Source organism: Festucalex cinctus, chromosome 15, assembly GCF_051991245.1.
Source record: "Festucalex cinctus isolate MCC-2025b chromosome 15, RoL_Fcin_1.0, whole genome shotgun sequence".
In the NCBI taxonomy this organism is placed as follows: domain Eukaryota; kingdom Metazoa; phylum Chordata; class Actinopteri; order Syngnathiformes; family Syngnathidae; genus Festucalex; species Festucalex cinctus.
In genome coordinates, this window is record NC_135425.1 from 977,501 (window position 1) to 999,047 (window position 21,547).

General features: G+C 41.2%; 1 protein-coding gene across 3 annotated transcripts in view; it reads left to right on the forward strand.

The window, feature by feature from the left end:
• The window catches only part of mapkap1 (MAPK associated protein 1), a 313,550-nt gene that overhangs the window by 206,302 nt on the left and 85,701 nt on the right, over nt 1-21,547 (forward strand). For 2 of the 3 annotated variants that reach the window (XM_077498025.1, XM_077498026.1), the window contains exon 8: nt 6,922-7,029. The exons of the other annotated variant lie outside the window; for it this stretch is intronic. In XM_077498025.1, the coding sequence (XP_077354151.1) occupies nt 6,922-7,029 (108 nt within the window). The remainder of the gene's footprint in view (nt 1-6,921; nt 7,030-21,547) is intronic. 3 annotated transcript variants of the gene reach the window in all.

Below are 21,547 nucleotides of genomic sequence, written 5' to 3' on the forward strand. Positions count from 1 at the left end.
TTTAATTTATTCATTAATATAGAATGATCTATAGTATCAAAAGCTTTTTTTAAATCCATAAAAATCCCAACAGTAAATTTTTTATTATCTATTTCGGTAGATATTGCTTCTACAAGCTCCATGACTGCCATTGAGGTGGTCCGTTTTTCTCTAAACCCATATTGGGTTTCACTTAAGAGCTTATGTTTCTCAATAAAATTATCCAATCTATATGAAAATAATTTTTCTAGAATTTTTGAGAACTGTGGCAACAATGATATTGGTCTGTAGTTATTAAACGTGTGTCTTTCTCCACTTTTATGAACAGGAATGACTTTGGCTATCTTCATTTTTGATGGAAATATACCAGTTTTAAATGATAAATTACAAATATATGTAAAAGGTTGTACAATATATTCTATAATACTTTTTACTAATGTCATATCAATGTTAAGACAGTCAGTAGACTTTTTATTTTTTAATGTTTTCACAACATGTAATACTTCAATATCATTAACACCATTAAGGAACATAGTGGATGAATTATTTACAATGTTCTTATCTATTTCATGTTTGTTTCTTGGCTCTGGGATTTTGTTTGCCAAGTTGCTGCCCACGTTAACTAAATATTCATTAAAATTATTAGCTATGTCAGAAATTTCATCAATTACCATATCGTTATCTTTTATAAAATATTGTGGAAAATTTGTTTTTTTAGAACTTTTTTTAATTACATGATTTAGTGTTTTCCATATTTCTTGTGTATTGCTTTTATTCTGTTCTAATAATTCATAGTAATAATCTTTCTTTCTTATTCGAATAATATTTGCTAATTTATTTTTATGGATCTTATACTTTGTTTCAGCTTCCACAGTTCTCAATTTAATAAATCTTTTATATAAATTATTTTTCTTTTTACATGCATTCTGTATCCCCTTCGTCATCCATGTCTTATTTGGACCTTTATACTTTCTTGTAATCTTAATTGATGGACAATGTTTATTATATAAAGAAATAATGGTTGACTGAAATTCAATATATGCAATATCAGGATCGTTATTTGAATAAACCTCAGACCAGTTGCGTTTCTCTAAATCCAACTTAAAGGCAGCCATGGAGCGTGTTGTTCTTGCTCTAGTTTCAAATGTGTAAGTAATCGGCTTCATTTTTTTTATCAAAATAATCATAAAAAATTGCAAAAATCGGGAGGTGATCACTTATATCATTAATAAGGAGTCCACTTTCTATTTTAAGGTCAATTTTATTTGTGAATATATTATCAATTAGTGTAGCTGTATCGATTGTTATTCTACTAGGTTTTATAATAACAGGAAATAAACTATTACTATACATCATATTTATAAAATCAGTTGTTTTCTGATGTCCATTAGGATTTAATAAAGCAATGTTAAAATCACCACACAGTATTCGCAATTCTGTTGCTTCACTGATCGTCTCTGCTAAGGACACCTTGAGAGAGGATGCCAGGTGCCCTGACCTTCAGTGGAGCCTGACGGATGAACTGTTAACCAAGTCATATAACACAGCAGCAGTTGTAGCGCGCCTGGCCAATGCACAGGCTCATCTCCTGCTTGCTCCTTCGGCGGCGAAGTGGAGGAGGTCTCAGCGTTTTCTAATATGGCTTTGAGAGATTTGTCCCTCGTGCTCGGGAGCAGGGCCGTTGGATTTCTTTGCTCACCCAAGCACGCCGACAGGTCTGGCTGGCTCAGTCTCCCTTGGGGGAGCCCTCACGGAACGAACTGCGGCGCCTCCCAGTTGTTCCGGGCCAGCTTTTCAGCTCGGCCGCAACAGAAGCACTTGAACGTACAGTGCGTGTGAATGACTCAAAGCAGAAGTTTGCTAGGCTTACCAGGCCATTTGTTCCTGCAAGCCCTTGGCGCGTGGTGGCTGTGCCAGGCGCCCCTTTGTCACGGGATGGACAGACTTTTCGTCATCCAGGAGGATCCAGGGCAGGTCGGCCCTCACAGAGACAGGGTACGGATGCCCGTGGGGACCGTCCCTCTGAGCGAGGCCAACCCAGTCGTCCCCGGGCTGCACACACAGCACACTGTCCCTCCCGGAATCCTAAATCCGGGAGGGTTAGGGATTTAGCCCGAGGGGCCGGCAGTCGGTTATTTTTCCTGTCTGCAGCTCAGTTGTTGGGCTGCCCTCGCTTCTGACCCATGGGTGCTGGAGCTGGAGGCCCTCCTAGCCAAGTCCACTATCGAGGCAGTGGATCCCTTGGCTCGCCCAGGGGGATTCTACTCCCCCTACTTCCTCATTTCAAAAAGGACAGGCGGATTCCGTCCTATCTTGGATCAAAAAGGGCTCAACCGTTATCTCAAGGTGCTACATTTCCGCATGCTGACCACATCGGCCGTGTTGAGGACGGTCGGCCGGGAAGAATGGTTCACCTCAATCGACCTGAAGGATGCTTATTTCCACGTCCCTGTGGCCAATAAGCACAGGAAGTTCCTCTGCTTTGCCTACAGAGGTCGCCACTGGCAATTCAAGATACTCCCATTCGGTCTGTCACTCTCTCCCAGGGTGTTCACACGGGTGGTGAAGGCAGCCCTTGCACCCCTGCTGTCGGGGGGGTATGAAAGTGCTCCCGTATCTGGACGACTGGCTGAAATGCGCACCGTCCAGGGCTCAGGCACTCCGAGACACGGGTGTACTTCTGGAACATGTGGCAGGTCTCGGCCTCAAGGTCAACCTGGAGAAATCCTCTCTCATTCAGAGTACTCTGTTCATAGCGATGTCGTTCGACACCACCTCCATGAAGGCTTGGCCTTCCCCACAGAGGGTGGACGACGTGCTGTGCCTCGTCTCCCTCATCCATGCCAAAGGGATGCTGCCGTACATCCAGGATTTGGCATCCCGATCCTCGTCGGCTCAGGCTGTGTGTCTGGCCGCTGAGGTTTTCCTCCGACGTCAATGAACGGGGATGCCGCTCCAGGCCTTTGCTGTCCTGTGAGGGCACTTCGTTCTTATTTGGATGCTACGACACGCTGCCGTACATCCACCCAGCTGTTTGTGTCTTACGACAGCCCGACCCAGGGAGCCGCTATTTCCAAACAACGCCTCTCTCAATGGATCGGAGATGTGATTCGACAATCGTACAGAGTCTTTGGTCGGTCCCTTCCGACGGCGGTTCGCAGTCACTCCACCAGGTGTGTGTCTACGTCGTGGGCTGCTCTGAAGGGCGTGCCCTTGGCGGACATCTGTGCAGCTGCCTCTTGGTTGTCGCCCTGCACGTTCTCAAGGTTCTACAGCTTGGATGTCACCTCTCCTCATCCACTGGACGTGGTTTGTGGTCCTGCGGAGGCCCCGTTGTGAGGTACACTTTCCAGGGTCTTTGTGACATCACTGGTATTCGGCGTTCCGTGCTGGTTACAGCACCGCCACCTGGCGGTCGGGAGGGACGAAATAGAACGAAAGTTACGAATGTAACTACTGTTCTATAAGTCGAACGACAGCCAGCATTGCTTGTCACTCAGAACCCTCGTGTTGGTTTGCGCGAGAAAGGTTCAAGAGGATGTGTTCTGGCGACGTTCCCTTTTCATATACGGGACTACGTCAGCCGGAAGGACTAGGTACAAGCATATTTTGTTATTCTTGGCGGTCCTGGTGGTCGTTCGGGACTCATAGAACCATAGTTACATTCGTAACTTTCGTTACTGATTGTCTTTGAAGCAGCCATATCAATAAAATTCAGGTTCATGGTGTTTTAAACAATGTTTCAAATGTATTTGTACTTTCGACTTACAGTAGGACTCAAAGTATATTTGTATTAAATTAAATTTTGCAAACAGTTATCGGCTTTCTTGTCGGTTATCGACATTGGGCACTTTCTAAATTATTGGTTTCTAAGTATCGGTTGAAATTAGCTTTATCGTGCATCCCTAATGCATACCAAAGAGACACGTCATGTCACGTCACTAGTGTCTCCCTGGGTGACCCAGGCCATGTGTATAAAAGGCCATGTCACCCGGAAGCGGACACGAGGGTTCCGACTGACAAGCTACTCTGGCGGTCGTTTGAGATTCATAGAACTGTAGTTACATACAATAGTCAATAGTCAAGCCCGAGATAATTCATACCCCCGACAAATTTAGATTTGAAGTTACTTGCATTCAACCAGCATTTTTTTTCCTGGATTGGAAATGACAAAGGTGTCTCCCAGAAGATATGATGTTGTACAAGAGGTATCAGCTCTTATTTGCATTTTAACAAAAAATATTATGTCCAATATTATTCATACCCTTTGCATTTGCACACTGTGGCTGCTCACAAGTGTGGAAAGAGTGATAAGGCCATGTCAAAATGTTTTCAAGTTCCAGACCTTCCACTGGCTACTGTGCAGAGTATTTAAAAAACTGCAAGACATTTTTCACTGTGTAAATTTCAAAGGTCATGCCTGTAAGCCAAAAGTGACACTGTCCTTGAAGTACACATAATTGTGATCGGCACGTTGGACGAGTTAAGATGGTGATTTGGTGGTCAGATTCAAGTGATTTTTGAAGCTGAAGAGATATTCTACTTTTTTCTACTACGCCACTAAAGAAGGCGACTGAGGGCTGGCTTTTCATGAATATCCTCCAGGAAAGCCTCTGAAATGTACTCATAGTGTGCCGCCAGTAATGGGTGCAGGAAGTGTGCGTGCGTGCGTGCGCCGCGGCCACTGGCCATGGCTTCTGTGCCGTTCATCGTCGGACAGAGAGGTAGTTGAAATGTGCAAATGGTCCGGTGCTGCTCGGCGGGGTTGTGGCAGACGGAACTCCAGTACAGTACTGTACTGTAATGTATGATCTGGCACACACTTAAAAATATTAACTTGTGAGTGAAATAAGGCATTCATGGAAATCAGTCAGCCCTTGTTTTTATCTGTGAACGTTCGTGTAGCAGCCCCCCCAAACAAGGATGAAACTTTACTGATGATTGGTCATTTTATTTTTAGCACCATGAATTGTAATGCTGAGGTCAGACTACACGATTTTTTTGTCTTACACAACAGTTGTGCTGTCACATTGTCCGATAAATTCGCTCTGTGTTGTAGATGGGGCGTGTAGTCACACTACAAGTCTGAATGCGACAAGACGCCAGCCGATCATTGCGCTTTGTCTTGCCAAGAGAGACGCGTCGGCACTGTTTGTCGGGGAGGTGGGACAAAAAAAAAAAAAAAAAAGGCATGGACAGGGAGTGTTTGTGTTAATGGAGCACGCATGGGACAAGTGTGATGTGAGCGCATTGCTCCCTGCTCCTCAATCAAAATATGATTTAGCAGCCAACACTGTATTTTAATTTATTTAAGCCTACATGCGCCGGGGTAATATAGCCGTATTTGTTAATTTGCAGAATGACATCTTGTTTTATTATTTTATCAAACACTGAAATATTATATTGTTTGAGTATTTTTTTATACTGCTTCATTTATTCATATTTGACTTGTTTTAGTACGGTGCATTGGAAAGTACACCACTCACTCTGAGGGGAAAAAAAAAAACTTTCAAGTGAGAGCGGGTGACAATTAAAGCGGCCAGGCCTGGCCCGACTATATGAAAATGTGATCGATCCTCACTAAATATGTGCCCATCCCTACTCATATGCCCAAATCTCTGAAATTATTAGAACAGTCACAATATAGATATATTTTGGTCCTCTATTCACGTCGCCGTTGCCTGACGGGTTGCACGGATGCATGCGCGCTCCATGCAGCCGCAGTGCTGCAGCGGGGCACAGGTGCAACTCGAGAAAAATAAAAAAAAATGTCTCGAGTTGCACCTGTCTGGCCCCATACCATGAAATATCCAGGGGATAAATAAATAAATACATAAATGAACAAATAAATAAATGCATAAATAAAAAGAGCTATAAGGTGCCGTTCAGTGTGTGATTGACGTTTCGCTCCCTCTCGCTTTTGGTCAATGCTGTGGAACCAAACGGACGACGACGTAGGTATGTCACATTATGTGTCAAGACGAGCAAAAATTCTAACATGCTAGACTTTCGGCGTGATGGTCGTGAACCGTCCCGGACAACAGGCGACCAATCGTTGAACATGTCACACTACACGGGCGACGCTACGTCAAGACAACCCAAAATCATTTACGACATGCCCTGTTTGTCCACGACAAGTCGGTCGGGCTAAAATCGGGCTGTTTTCATGTAGTCTGACCAAGGCATAAGTTACAGTGTGTCACTGTAATCACCAAATCACTGTTAAAGAATCACCGTAAAAGCTGAAAAGATAATACAGACCATGCAAACAACAATCAAAGACCATGTACATACAAGCATAAGTACTAACAAACATAATGTACCTTTCGCCTCTTCGGAGGCGCTACTAATACAAAAGAGGACCTTTCTCGACGCTGCGCAACAAACTTTTCTAGCTTGCTTACACTATTAAGTTACCTTAACTACAGACATTATTAAACCGGAAGTGACTCCTCAAAATAAAAGCATTAGCACAAAAAAATTGAAGTCATTATTTACAACGCAAATTTCAAAAATTAAATTCAATCAAGGTTCCGGTAAGAAATGATTATGGTTATTTACAGTTCGTAACTCAGATGTTCGTAACTAAAGGACTACCTGTACTCTATCCTTTATTTGGCGATTAAACGGGTAAGCCTTCAACCCGATCATCCCCACTGTCAAACATGGTGGTGGGAACCTAATATTTTCAGCATTGACACTCGAAGTCAGAGTACGGCCTTACTCTTTTTGCAATTGTGCGTGCGTGTGTGTGTGTGTGTGTGTATGTGTGGGGTGTGTGTGTGTGTGTGTGTGTGTGTGTGTGTGTGTGTGTGTGTGTGTGTGTGTGTGTGTGTGTGGAGTAGAAGCGCCATATGATCGACCGCGTCAAAATGGACGGACGGACGGCACACATTCTGTTTGGACAATCAATAATCAGGTTTAATTGTCATCCTACAACAGGGCCTATGTATCGTTTGGAGAAGCAAACAGACCCAAATGTTCCAGTAGACCTAGATTCCACACTTGAGAACCAGAGCACTCTTGAGTTTTGCCTTGTCAGAGAAAACAGTAAGTCTTTCCAGTATCTCATTTATTTTATTTCTGCTTTGACTTAACAATCACAACATAAAAATTCTGACCCAATGTACGAAATTGGAGACTGTAATGATTTTAACTAGACTAAAGCCTGGTTCACACGGCAGGAGAATTGGCCCGATTTTAGCCCCGAATTTCCCCTCTTGCCGTGTGAACCAGGCTTAAGTGCAATTTCTGCAGAAATTGCATGAGAATGCTGAAAGATGAATGCTAATAGCTGAATGCTAATAGCTGAATCCCAATGAAGGAAATTGAAAGCCAAATTATGTGAAAATTACAAAGTAATTAACTATTAATTACTAGTAGTAGTGTCGGAGCGTCAGCCTGATCAGAGGTAGACGTGTGTGTCCTTCCCGGGGTGGTCGACAAGTTTCTGAAGATTATTCTAGTTTGACCATTAGTACAATAAGATAATTATTACTTAATACATAGTGTAACTTGACGTCTTTAAAACTTAAAAAATGGCTAAATTCAATACATCAGTAGTAGTAGTAGTAGTACTACTACTACTTGCGTTGAATTTGAATTTTGAATATAGAACGGATAATATAGAAACAAAACTTAATGACGAATGACATCAAAAGTAATGGATGTGAAATAATTTACAATAATTAATAATTAATAACAATGATTAGTATTAAATATTGCATTTGCATTAAAGAGTTGCCCGGGAGGTTTGACCCCAGGTCCTCTGTGCGGCAGGCAACTAGTCTAACCACTGACTTAATTTGTCTGGTTCAAAAATCATGGTTGTAGTGTATTTATCTTGAAAAGTTCATTGTCAGTCCTATTGAAAATGAATTGGCAAAAGTTGATCTTTAACAATAAATTGTGCAAGTACTGTAAGTAATGTAGAATTAGACGATATATTCCCAGGAAGGCGTGATTTTTTTTTCAGCAAGTAGAAATTTGAACGGTGTATTATGTGGGAGTTGTTTGACGGCAAAAAAAGAGAGGAGAATAAAATGCTATAATAAGTACTTGACTAAGTGCAATTTCTGCAGAAATTGAGTGGGAATGCTGAAAGATGAACACTAATAGCTGAATACTAATATATGAATGCTAATGAAGGAAATAGAAAGATAAATTAAGTGAGAATTACAAAGTAATTAACTATTAATTACTAGTAATAGTAGTAGTAGTAGTAGTAGTAGTAGTCGTAGTAGTAGTAATTGTAGGAACAGTAGCAGTATTTCTCGTTATTATTAAGTAACAACTTGTAGTTAAATGACAAATACAAACCCATCCACCCATTCTGTCAGTAGTCAGCAGTAGTCACCTACCATAAATTACTAGTTTGTAAAGTTTTTTCATTCATCTATTTATAAGCAATGCCTATCCTCCTCTTTCACATCTTGGTGTGTTAGTGCTGGGAAAAAAAAGGAATTATCAGCAAACTTCAGCTAAAATCAGCACAAAAAGAGTATGCCATGTCAGTTTACTTGGCACAAAACACAACTCGTCCAATTAGATGGCAGATAAAGGTCCCGTTGTGAATTGAAACCTTGAAAGTTTGAAAATATCGCTACACTGTACATTCATGTTCCTGTGCAGATAGACTTTATGGTCATAGTGCAAATGTAATTTTATGTAATGTTTAATGTGCCTCTACTGCAGATAATAGTTCTGCAAAGAACACGTGTTATTTATACATAAAGATACAAAAATACACCCACGCACACGCGCACCCACACCCATGCGTGTTCTTCATTGGCCTGATTGTTGTTTGACCTTGAAATTTTCCTTTTTGTATTCTTAGTAGGTCTGCTTTTTACATTGTATTTGTACTAAAGTTATTTTTGCAAAAAAAAAAAAAGAAAAAAGACTTGCTTTTGCCTTTTTCTTGAAGTACATACATATGGGTCGAAATTGACCCATTACAACATAGATCAGGGGTGTCACATGTCACATTCATGTTAGCTCAGGGGCCGCATGGAGGAAAATATATTACCAAGTGGGCCGCATCGGTAAAATAACTGTATATCGCTTAAAAACGATTGCCGTCAATTAAACGCAGATTTTCGCTATTTGTGTGCCAGCCCTAAATTACGGAGCTCGAGCTCAACTGTCATAATATTGTTCCAAAAAATAATATATATATATATATATATATGGGTGTGTATATATATATATGGGTATATATATATATATATATATATATATATATATATATATATATATATATATATATATATATATATATATATATATATGTATATATATATATATATATATATGTATATATATATATATGTATATATATATATATATATATATATTGTTCCCAGAATGCATTGGGTGGCGCAGTTAATGACATTATAAGGATCTTGATCTTGAACTGATCCTTGTCATATCTATTTGTGTTACCAGTAATTGAATTTGTGTCATATTTAACACGTTTGTTGATCTATAATTAACAAAAAATAAATACATACAATACACCAAAACCCTTTGAACTTGACACACTCATCGCACCTGGCAAAAAATAATAATAATTCCACATGTCTAGGTTTACCATGCCATTTTCAAAGAAATTCTGCTTCCAATGTGCCAGTACACCAACGTGCAAGTACCCCAACGTGGGGCAAGCTGCGAGGGCCCTTTATAGCTGCTCGCAGCTCGAGTTATTATTATTATTATTATTATTATTATTGTGATGAGTGTGTCAAGTTCAAAGGGTTTTGGTGATTGTTAAGATCTGCAAAAATCAGCGTCCTTTTTTATTTTCAGGCAATGAGTTGCCCTGCTTGGTATTTTTTGTAAAAGTACATATTGTAACGATTATCGGCCGGTTGTAACTTTTTGCAACCTCAGTTCCAAAGGAATTCCACTCCTATGGCCTGGACAGGCCACCGTGGGGGTGGGGAGGACAAGAACATCCCCCACAAACAGCCACACATGTTCTGACTGACACGCGCACACGCGCACACACACACACACGTCAGAACAGTAAAAGCCTTCTTAGAAACTTGACTTTCTTATTTTGCAACAGAACAATGAATTATGAAATGTTATGTTTGCCATTTGTGAAATGTTGACTCCATGAAATGTCATGAAAATGTTCCATTGCAGTGGCAGATTCTCCACTAAACTTTCATGTGTATGCACGTTTTAACAATGTAAGCTAGGTAACATTTCATTTGAGGTATTCAATTGTACGTGTTGCATTGATTGAATTCTGACCTTAGAATTTCAACAAACATGGGATCCAGATTCAATCTGATTAGTCTCTAGCAAAACCCTCTCTAAGCTGGTAACTTTCCACTGTGGTCTCACCGGCCCCCTGGTGTGGAGGCCGCCGCCCTTCCAATTTAAAAGCACGCTCCCTGCTTGCTGCTCGCTCTCTTCTTCGCTGCTCTTTGGCTCCCGCTCTCTTCACTGCTCCTTGGCTCCTCTTGGCTCTTTCCTGGTCTCCATCGGCGCGGCTGCCAGACAAAGGGCTAGCCCAGCTAGCTTAACCTCCAGCACACGGCAATGCACAGATGCCATCGCGTGTAGCGACAGGCGCAGCGAAACACGCTGCTTTTAGTCCCTGCAAAGGCTCAACGGATGGTGCTTTTCCCAAGCACCCTGAGGCCTCCACCAAGAGGGCCTCTCCCCAGCCAGCAGGTTGACCCCATGACGCTCAGTTGGCCAGCCGGACGACCTGTCTCTCCCTCTCCTGAACTGAACCTTCTCCATTCTATCTTCAAACGGGCTTGGCGAGTCTCCATCCAGGGTCCTGCTTCTCAGATCAACCCCATCTGTAAGTGCAACTTTGCAGGCCTTCGCCCTAGTACAAATTGGTGCAAACTAGGTTGATTGTGGGTCCCATGTTGGTTGATTCAAGAAATCCATCACCTTGGTTAAGACCGTTTCTCTTTTCTTCTCCTTTGATTATTTTTATTATTTTAGTTCTAGGTTCATTTCCTATCATAGTAGTTAGTTTTGCTTCTTTAAATTCTAAGTAGATTATCCCACCTAGGTTAGAGAATAAACATGCACAAAACTCAAAACCTGGTTTACTGTGTGTGTGTTTCATCAATTTATAGTGACCTCTTAGCTGAACAAAGAACTCACAAAATTGTAGTAAGGTCACAACCTTCATTTTAATGACTGATTCAACGAGGTTCTCATCTGTTATCCTGATAAAATTATCAAAAAGAGATGTGGTGCTCCGCAGGCAAGCTCAACTTAATTTAAATATTAAGTTTGAGTCTCCTTCAATTAATGAGCCAATTGATTATTAATTTAATAATTAACAATTATTGATTTAATAATTAATTGGACCGATTTCCCTTACAATATTCAGATCATCGCTCGTACTCATTGCACAATGTTGCTTTTATTGTCCATAGAGACGATCAAAAATAAATAAAACAAAATGAAAAAGTACATATGTTTGGATCGGACTGATGCCAGTGAACATTTTGAGTGGTGGAAAGTAAAAGAATATTCATAAATGACTTAGTTATGGGCGGCACGGTGGGCGAGTGGTTAGCACGTCCGCCTCCCAGTTCTCAGGACTCCGGGTCGAGTCCAGGCTCCGGCCTTCCTGTGTGGAGTTTAGATGTTCTCCCCATGCCCGTCTGGGTCTTCTCCGGGTACTCCGGCCTCCTCCCACATTCCAAAGACATGCACGGCAGGTTAATTGGGCGCTCCGAATTGTCCTTAGGTGTGCTTGTGCGTGTGGATGGTTGTTCGTCTCTGTGTGCCCTGCGATTGCTTGGCAACCAGTCCAGGGTGTCCCCCGCCTACTGCCCAAAGCCAGCTGAGATAGGCGCCAGCGATTCTTGTGAGGAATAAGCGGTCAAGAAAATGGATGGATGGATGGACTTAGTTATCACATTTAAAATGAGTTACAAATTTTGTACAAAATACCGAAAGGGGATTTTTTTTATGCCTCAAGGACTAGGTGGCGCTGTATATAAAACTGAATTTTGTCATAGAGATACCTTCAGGCCTTGACTATAAACATACATGTCAAGCTTGGGATTTTTTGGAGCATGTACCATGGAGTTATTAACTCATTTGCTCCCAATAACGTGTAAATACGTTTTTTTTTATGTTGTAAATGTCCCAAAGACGTATTTATACGTTTGTTTTGTTTTGTTTTTTTATGCTAGAGCATACAGAAGGCTTTGATGCAGCCTCTCAACTGCAAAGAACGGTTTCAGAAATGGTAGTTATTACACAAACGGCCATCAGGTGGCAGCAGAGCAAAGGAGATCAACCAGGGCCATCTCGAAAAAAAGCTAAATTACTTACAATTTTAAATAATTTGTGAAAACTGATGAAACTTATCTCTCTTCTAATGCTAATTGCTGCAAAACGGAAACAGAATCATTCTTTTTTTTATGATGAAAGAAGAGATTTTAATCTTTCTTTTGGTAGGTTCCATGCTTTTATAGCAATTGAACACAATATTCTGTGGGCCTTGCAAAATCAGTCAAAATCCAGTAAAACAGCCGGGAGCAAACGGGATTGCTTCTGTGAAAATGGCTGGGAGTGAATGAGTTAAGCATATCTTTCATTCACGATATTGCTTTTAATGTCCATAGAGGCTATCAAAAATAAATGAAAAAATTCGTATGTTTGGATAGGTCTGATGCCAGTGAACATTTTGAGTGGTGGAAAGTAAAAGAATATTCATAAATGACTTAGTTATCAAACTTAGAATGAGTTTACAATTTTTGTAAAAATACCGTAAGTGGGGTATTTTATTTTATTTTTTTAATGCCTCAAGGGCTAGGTGGCGCTGCATATATAACTGAATGTTGTCATAGAGATACCTTCAGGCCTTGACTATGAATATACATGTCAAGTTTGGGATTTTTTGGAAGATGTACTGGGGAGTTATTAAGCATATCCTTTTTCATCTGAAAACACAAAATTTGATGCCCCGTCCTTATCATATATATTCCGAAAAGTCGAGATTTTTCCCCCTGTCGTTGGCTCACGTCTTGACATGGTCCAGGTCAAGTCTGAAGTCAGTCGGATGAAACGTGTAGGAGAAGTGGGCAAAAGTATGCCCCCTGTAAATGTGCAAAAATCATCAAAAAAGGGACATTCAAAACTTCGTAGCTCACTTACTGTTCATTTTAGCATATAGTTCCAAGACACTTTTTTTTTGTAGGTCTTGGGCTCCCTCATGCACCTAAAAATTTTCATAGATCTTGCTTAAACGTACAACCGAGGCTGCTTCGTCAAAAATTTCTAGGGGGCGCTATTGAGTCATTTTTGTAAAAATAGCACAATATATGATAAAATATTACTCATTTTACCACGCCAGATGTGTGTGCCAAGTTTCATGAGTTTCTGTGCATGTTTAGACCCTCAAAATCGCCGTTGTTTTCTTGGCGAACAACTTAGTCACGCCCACAGCGTTTCGCGAAAACTCACCAACTTCGTGTTGTGACATCATGAAGGTCGAAACCCTCATCTGAGCAAATATGAGGTAGATCCAGTTAATGTGGTTGGAGAAAAACATGGAAGAAAAAAAAATTGCCACTAGGTGGCGCTATCAGTAATATGAAATATTGACGGCTGACGGTTGACGGCTTCTTTCTTTGGTGGCGGTCCTAATACATGCCAGATCCATCACACCAGCATCTACTGAAACTCAAACAGAATTCGCCTCTCCCTCCCACAGCCCGTTGAATCAGTGGGTGCTGGTGTCTGTGGATCTCACTTTGCTTTATCTATCCTTCCCTCCTTCCTCTCTTATGTTTTTCCTCTGGTCACTTGAGATCTCCTCAATTTATTGGAAGTTTGAGGTTTCTGGGGTTGGCATAAGACTCTGGTTTTGTAACCACACAGGAGGGGTTTGGTTGGTGCTGGATTTCACTTTGATGGATTGGATGTACTGGTTTCTCTGGATCTCACTCTGCCTCATCGATCCTTCCCTCCTTCCTCTCTTTAGTTTTTCCTCCGGACTCTTGAGATCTCGTTAATTTGTTGGAATTTTGAGGCTTCTGGGGTCAGCGTAAGACTCTGATTCTGTAACCATGGGGAAGGCAGGAAGTGTCTGGCCGGTGCTGGATTTCACTTTGATTGATCTTTCTTTATCTTTTTTTTTACCTTTTCTCTGGTCTCCTGACCATTTGAACTTCACGACTCTGGCGAGACTTTGAAGTACCTGGTTAAGGTGAAGGGTAATGGGATTTTTATAAGGTTTTAGGTGAATTCATGAGTATAAATTTATACGTACACGCAAACGCACGCACACAAATGCACGCACGCACACGCACACACGCACGCACACATAAACACACACACACAAAAAAAAAAAAGAGCAATGATGATAAGACGTTGAATCGGTAAGACTACCGAATGAACAATTCTGAGCTCTAAGAAAAAAAAAAAAAAAAAGTAATATGAAATATAAGTTCGTAGATGTGTTCAGGGCTGGACTCTCATCAATTGTGTGAAATTTTGAGAAGATAGGATAGTGGTCAAGTTAAAGCAACTTTTATTGTCACGAAAAATCAGCAGACTTTGCGGCACCGTAACGGCAACGCCCGTTGGCGAAAAGTTACAATAGGCGCTTTCACACCGCAGGAACTTATTCAGGAACTTCCCTATGTTCCGGGGGAGTTTGTCCAAAGTTTGCGTTCACACACAAAAGTAGTTCCGGGTCTGGGGGGGTCGAAACGGTACTACCTAAGTACCTAGGCAAGAGGAGGGTATTTCGGTGTACCCTGAACTACACAAGTGGGGGCGTGTTGTGAAGTGTGTCATGATTGGTTGACTGGACGAGGAGGTGTGTTTTGGATAGGTGAGTTTTTCGCGGTAAAGCCGCCATTTCTTTTTTACTTTTCACTGCTGAGAGCGCGACGATTTTTCCCCCCCAAACGTTTTGGAAATGGAAGGATTTAAAAAAAAACGATAGGTGGACGGACGAAGAAGTGCAGGCTCTCCTGAGCATTTACGGGGACGAGGAGACCCAACGACAATTTGAAAGTGCCACAAGAAACGATCAAGTCTATCAATTGATAACCGCGAAGCTAGAAGAGCTTAGCATTTTCCACACACAAAGGCAGGTAAGGGGAAAACTCAAGAAACTCAAACAGGACTATAAAAAACTCAAGGACCACAACAGCCGAAGCGGAAATGACCGCAAAATTAATAAATGGTACGAAAGACTGGACGTCATTCTCGGCCACCGGATGGGGTGTACAACCGGTAAAACAAAGGACTCTGCAATTGCAATGCTGGAAGTTATGTGCGAGGACACGGCAGTGGGTGAGGATTCCTCAACAACAGACACGCTAACACACCAAGGTAAGACAGAATTGCCTCATGAACATTTGTATTTATATATTCGTTTAGGTCGCTGCGCGGTCTTAACGTGGCTTTTACACCGCGCTAGCACTAAGTTGTTAGCGTAGCATGGCTTAAGCTTGGCAAAGGCACGCATCCAGCTCCGAACCTATGTAATGTTGTGAAATCATTCCTAAATCAATTAACCTAGTAAATGAAGAGTATTTTAGGCAGCTAATGCCGAAATAGCCTTGCTTCCAGTGATGACGAAATTGGAAAGCTTTGTGCAAAGGACGTGTGGAAACCAGGCATGATATGCACGGTTAAAAGCAAAACAACCACTTCGTTTGTTTTTTTTTCCCCTTAAGCCAAGGCTCTGTGTACAACGCGACTAAAGAGTTTTAACTTGTTAGTCTCATCACCTAACAGCTCGTATATAGTTCTGGGGAAACGAAAACGTAAGAAGAATGACTCGAAATTGATATTTTTCCGTGACCTTCACCTCGATACCAGCGCTACTTTGCCATGAATCGCGCGAGAATTTCGCTGGCAGGGGAGTTGACGGTCACGGTGAAATATCCGTTGCTATAAAAGGTATGCCGTCTAACAGTGTAAACTGACCTTTGTTGTGATGTACTCTGACTTACAGCGGGACCTTCTCTGTGCTCTCCTTTACGTTATGATGCCTCCCTGAACAGTCCGGGTATGTTTCATTTCATTTTATATAACTTCAAAAGCTTCATTTAAAACTTTTAAAGCAACACCCCACTCACAATTAATTTTGCTTCGTTGAATAAGGCAGTGTGTTTGTTTGTTTATTGGACATTATAAACAAATGAGTAGCAGTTAACATTTTAAAAGAAAGAAGAAACTTATTGCAATCATTCATAATAGTTTACATGTTCAAAGGAGTAGAAAGAAGTTAAAAACTTGTCTAGTTCTACCCACTTTATATCTACTGACTCATTTCATTAAAAAAAAAAAAAAAAAAGTACATTACTGGAATGTATTAATTTACTACACGTTTTCTTTTACTGGAATGTACTAAAAGAAAATGTGTAATCCTGCTTGTGTAAACAATTGCACCTTAACACATGCGTGCATTTGTCATTAACGTATGTACATGAAATTCATAGGCATACACAATAATAAATCCCCATACTCACATATACAATTTTCATTTCACTCATAATGGTGCATTGAGAAAGGGGGAAAAAAAAAAAGTTACATTCCTGCAATTTTACTCGTGTGTATTGCCTAAAAAAAGCTTCAAGTGCATGCCGCCATATTTGGCAATGTAGTGTGGCATATTCTGTTCTGTAACTATGAAAAATGAAAGTACATTAACGTGAGTGCCGTGTTTTACCCCTACCTAAATCATTGTACTGTACTCTTACTCATAGCACGAATCTGTTGAAACCGTTTAAGTCAGGGGTGGCAAACTGCGGTCCTCGAGGGCCGGTGTCCTGCAGGTTTTGCAGATTTCCCTACTCGAAGTGCAGCTGATTCCAATTAACAGGCTCGTTATCAGGTTTCTGCAGAGCTTGCTGATGAGCTGATCATGAATCAGCTGTGTTGAAGGGAAATATCCAAAACCAGCAGGACTGCGGCCCTCGAGGACCGGATCTCGCCACCCCTGGTTTAAGTCGATGCGTTAGGAAGGTACAAGCGAGGATGGTCCGTCCACAAGCAGAAACTGCGCCACTCGAACAGAGTTTCCTGCCCCTTTGTCAAGTTCCAATAAGTTCAAAGTCATGTAACTGGAAGCTCATCAAAAGTATTTACTGTCACTCATTGTACATTTACATCCCTATAGGTTAGCGGACACGGGACCGAGACCACCTATTTTTGGAATACCTGCACCAATTTGATGAAAAGAAGGGGGAGTCCACGAGTGCAACGTTCTTAGAAGAAATGCAGTTGCACAAGGAGGACCTTGAACTCAGACGCGAGCAGCACAAGGAGGAAGTTGACCTCAGAAGCGAGGAGCGCAAGGAAGATCAACACGTGGCACATGAGCTGGTTGAACAAAGGCACGACAGAGAGTTCCAAATGGGCTTCCTGGCAGTCCAAAACAGACTTGTCGACACAAATAAGCCAAATGCATAAGTAATAAATGCTTTTGTTTTCATATCACTTTTGTGGTTCTGGTTTTTTTTCCACACGAATAAAAACTTATGCTCAATGAATTCTTTTTAATGTTTTTATTTTTGACAAACAGTAATGCAAACATAATTACAGCGTCCCACCATTCAGAGGTTCTGATGTTCTTCCACCACTCCCTGCGCGGAACACACCCAGATTGGTAGAAGTGGCAAATCTGAAACAGAAACACAACAAATTAATAAATGTTAATATCTACATTAATTACTTTTGTGCAACAGCCTTGTGATTTACATGACAGAATACCTTAAAATAGCGGAATATGCACCAATTTATGGCCCTATGATAAACCACTGGCTTGAGGTGGCAATCTGACACTTCCAAAATCAGCACTTTTCCCAAAATCCCGGCACCTTTGTTCTAACATTCGTGCATCGTCAAAGAAAGCAAGCCATTTCAACACTTTGGATCGGTCAATCATGTGTTTAACAGAAAAAAAAAAAGAAAAAAAAACATGCGGACAGACTAACAATACGTCCAGGTCCAACGGTATTATGAAATACGCAGCGTACATGTACCGTGAACAGCAACTCGCCATCAAGCCCTATTTTGCCGTGAATTGCACGAGAACTAGGCAGGAAACACCAGTTTCCAGCGATTGCCCTTTTCATGGCAGAAAGTACGACAAAATATCCACAAACGACCGACGCGCGGGGACACACGCAAGTAGACGTGCAACTGAACGCGCCAGTCATACGTTGTGTTTAAGGCACTAATACACTCTGTAACTTCATTTTTTTTTTCGTGTTCTCCACCTTGCAAGGGGAGCTCCGTTACATGTTACAGCTTAATTCCGATGTGAAATAAATTTCGTATAATTGTGTTTAAACCTTACCAGTGCACGTCTTCGTGCTTGCAGGTTTGACTGTCTTTCCAAGTGAGCAAGTCCTGCCCATTTCTCATCTTGATGTGGTAATACGGCGGGTCCCAATGGTTCTCATCAACCTTTCCCGTGAAGTTCTAATTGCTGCAAACACAACTCTGTACAACATGACAAGGAAAACGAAAAGATGATATGCCTTGTATTATAACAAATGGCGATGGAGGGTCAAAGGTCGCGTTTTTCAACGTCACACTGGTTGTTTGTCATTCAGTTTTACCGGTACCGCCACTTGCTGGACAGGCGGGGTAGTGCTGTTTTTTTTCCTCCCCTGACATACGTCATCAGTCTCATTTGAATAAACTACCCTGCCTGCTTTCATGCCGTGTGAACGCAAACTCGTGGGCCGCTCACAAGTTCTTCGGACCCGGAACTGACTCTACCATGAACTCAAAGTTCCTGGGCTTTTTGGTGTGAAAGCGCCTAATATTTGGTGTGGGACATGATCAACATCTTAAGGCTTTCCTGACCAATTTTCAACTGGATCCCTTCAACGAGCTTGGCACAGTAGCTAAAAACGTAAAGTATGACATTTATTGTCACCACTAGGTGGCGCTATATGTATAACTGAATTTTACCATATAGATGTTTCCAGGCCGTGACTATTGATTTGCATGAGAAGTTTGAGATTTTTTGGAACTTGAACATGGGAGTTATTAAGCATTTGCTCTTTCTGGACAAATGAAATTTTAAAGGCAATATCTGATGCCCCGCCCCCGTCATATAGTATTTCGAAAAGTCAAGATTTTTTGCCCAGTTGTTCTCTCGGGTCTTGAGGTGATGCATGGCAACTTTGAAGTCAACTGGATGAAAAATGTTTGCAAAGGGGGAAAAAGCATGACCACAGTGAATGTGCCAAAATGGGCCAAAATTGGACATTCAAAAATTCATAGCTCACTTCCTGTACATTTTAGGAAATGGCTTCCACTGACTTTTTTTGTGCGTCTCAGGGTGCTACATGTGCCTGCCAATTTTCGTAGCTCTAGGTCAAACGGGCCGGGATTGGTTTTTATTTTTTTCTAGGCTAGGGGGCGCTATATGTATGACATTTGTGGTCCCCACTAGGTGGCGCTATATGTATCACAGAATTTTATTGTTTCGATGTTTTCAGGCCGTGACTCTTAAGTTGCATGAGGTCAACGGGCCGGAATTGGTTTTTATTTTTCTACGCTAGGGGGCGCTAATAGAGTTGCGTTGTTATGATAACAACATAATATCACATTTTTCGCCGGGCCCGAAGAGATTGCAAAGTTTGGTGAGTTTTCGTAAATGTTTAGGCCTTCAAAAATGCGATCGTTTATGGAGAAGAAGAAGAGGAAGAAGAAGAAGAAGAAGAAGTATTCTTACAAAAACAAGAGGGACCTCGCAGCGGTCGCTGCTCGGGCCCTAATAATTCTTACAAAAACAAGAGGGACCTCGCAGCGATCGCTGCTCGGGCCCTAATAATAATAATAATTAAATAAACCATAACTTTAAGTTGTGTGTAAAATAATGACATCCGAAACGACTCCCCCGTACAAGTTGTATTGCTCATCTGAGGACTGCTTGTGAAGTTACAAATTTTATATATTTTGATTGTGGGCGACTGATTAATTACTCTGACATTACAATTATTATTATTTTTTTAACTTTGCAAAATCATCTCACGGGCCTGATTCAACCTCTTTGCGGGTTTAACAAACAAATTTGAAACAAATTGGATGATAAATAATTGTTTTAGGGTATTTTTTGGCTGATCTTCAGACACGGGTCAAAACCGACCCGTTAACACAAGGGAAGATACCAGAAAGCTAACACAAGAGGAAGGTTAAGCCAGCTTTTCCCACAATTGAAATGTTAACAAAGTGCAAATATAGCAACCGTAATGGAATGAAATGGAAATAAAAAAACAGGCCAGGTAGTTTTTACCCTGCAAGGACTTATTGTAACATACAGTAACTGCTTAAAGTGTATGGGACAGCTCAGGACATTTTTTAATATGTTGTTTGGAACGGTATAATATACACGACAAAATGAGCGGCTCGTGGAGTCAAAACATATTAAAATAGTATTTCCTTATTTTTAAATTACCCGCGCAAAATCTGGCCATTTGGCGCGCTCCAGCGCCCGAATCGGATATGACATCAGAGGAAGAACGGAAGTCAGCGTCTTTGCTTTGCCGCTGCAAGCTTATGACTGCTGTGTGTTTTATCATCAACTGAATTCCTACAATGCCGTCTCGTTGCGTGGCCGGATTTTGTTGTAATCGAAGGGAGGATGGCGTGAACCTTTTTCGGTTCCCTCAAGTTGCATTTCTTGGCGAAAAATGGACAAAGCAAGTACAACAGACGAGAGATAAATGGACACCTGACTCCAACGTCAGTGTTGTACAGCGCACATAAACACATGAAACTTGGCACACACATCTGGCCTGGCAAAATGAGCGATATTTTATCCTGGATTGTGCTATTTTTACAAAAATGACTCAATAGCGCCCCCTAGAAAATTTTAATGAAGCAGCCCCGGTTGTACGTTTAAGCAAGATCTACGAACATTTTTAGGTGTATGAGGGAGCCCAAGACCTACAAAAAAGTCTCTTGGACCCATATGCTAAAATGAACAGGAAGTGAGCTACGAATTTTTGAATGTCCCATATTTTACGATTTTAGCACATTTACAGGGGGCATACTTTTGCCCACTTCTCCTACACGTTTCATCCGACTGACTTCAGACTTGACCTGGGCTATGTCAAGACCTGAGCCAACGACAGGGAGAAAAATCTTGACTTTTCTAAATACTATATGATGAGGGCGGGGCATCAAAATTTGTGTTTCGCAATGAAAAATGATATGCTTAATAACTCTCCGGTACATGCTCTAAAAAATCCCAAACTTGACATGTATGTTTATAGTCAAGGCCTGAAGCTATCTCTATGACAACATTCAGTTATATATGCAGCGCCACCTAGCCCTTGAGGCATGAAAAAAAAATACCCCACTTACGGTATTTTTACAAAAATTGTAAACTCATTCTCAGTGTGATCACGAAGTCATTTATGAATATTCTTTTACTTTCCACCACTCAAAATGTTCACTGGTATCAGACCTAACCAAACATACATATTTTTGTTATTTAGTTTTATGTATTTTTGATAGCCACTATGGACATTAAAAGCAATATCGTGAATGAAGGCTATGCTTAATAACTCCCAGGTACATGCTCAAAAAA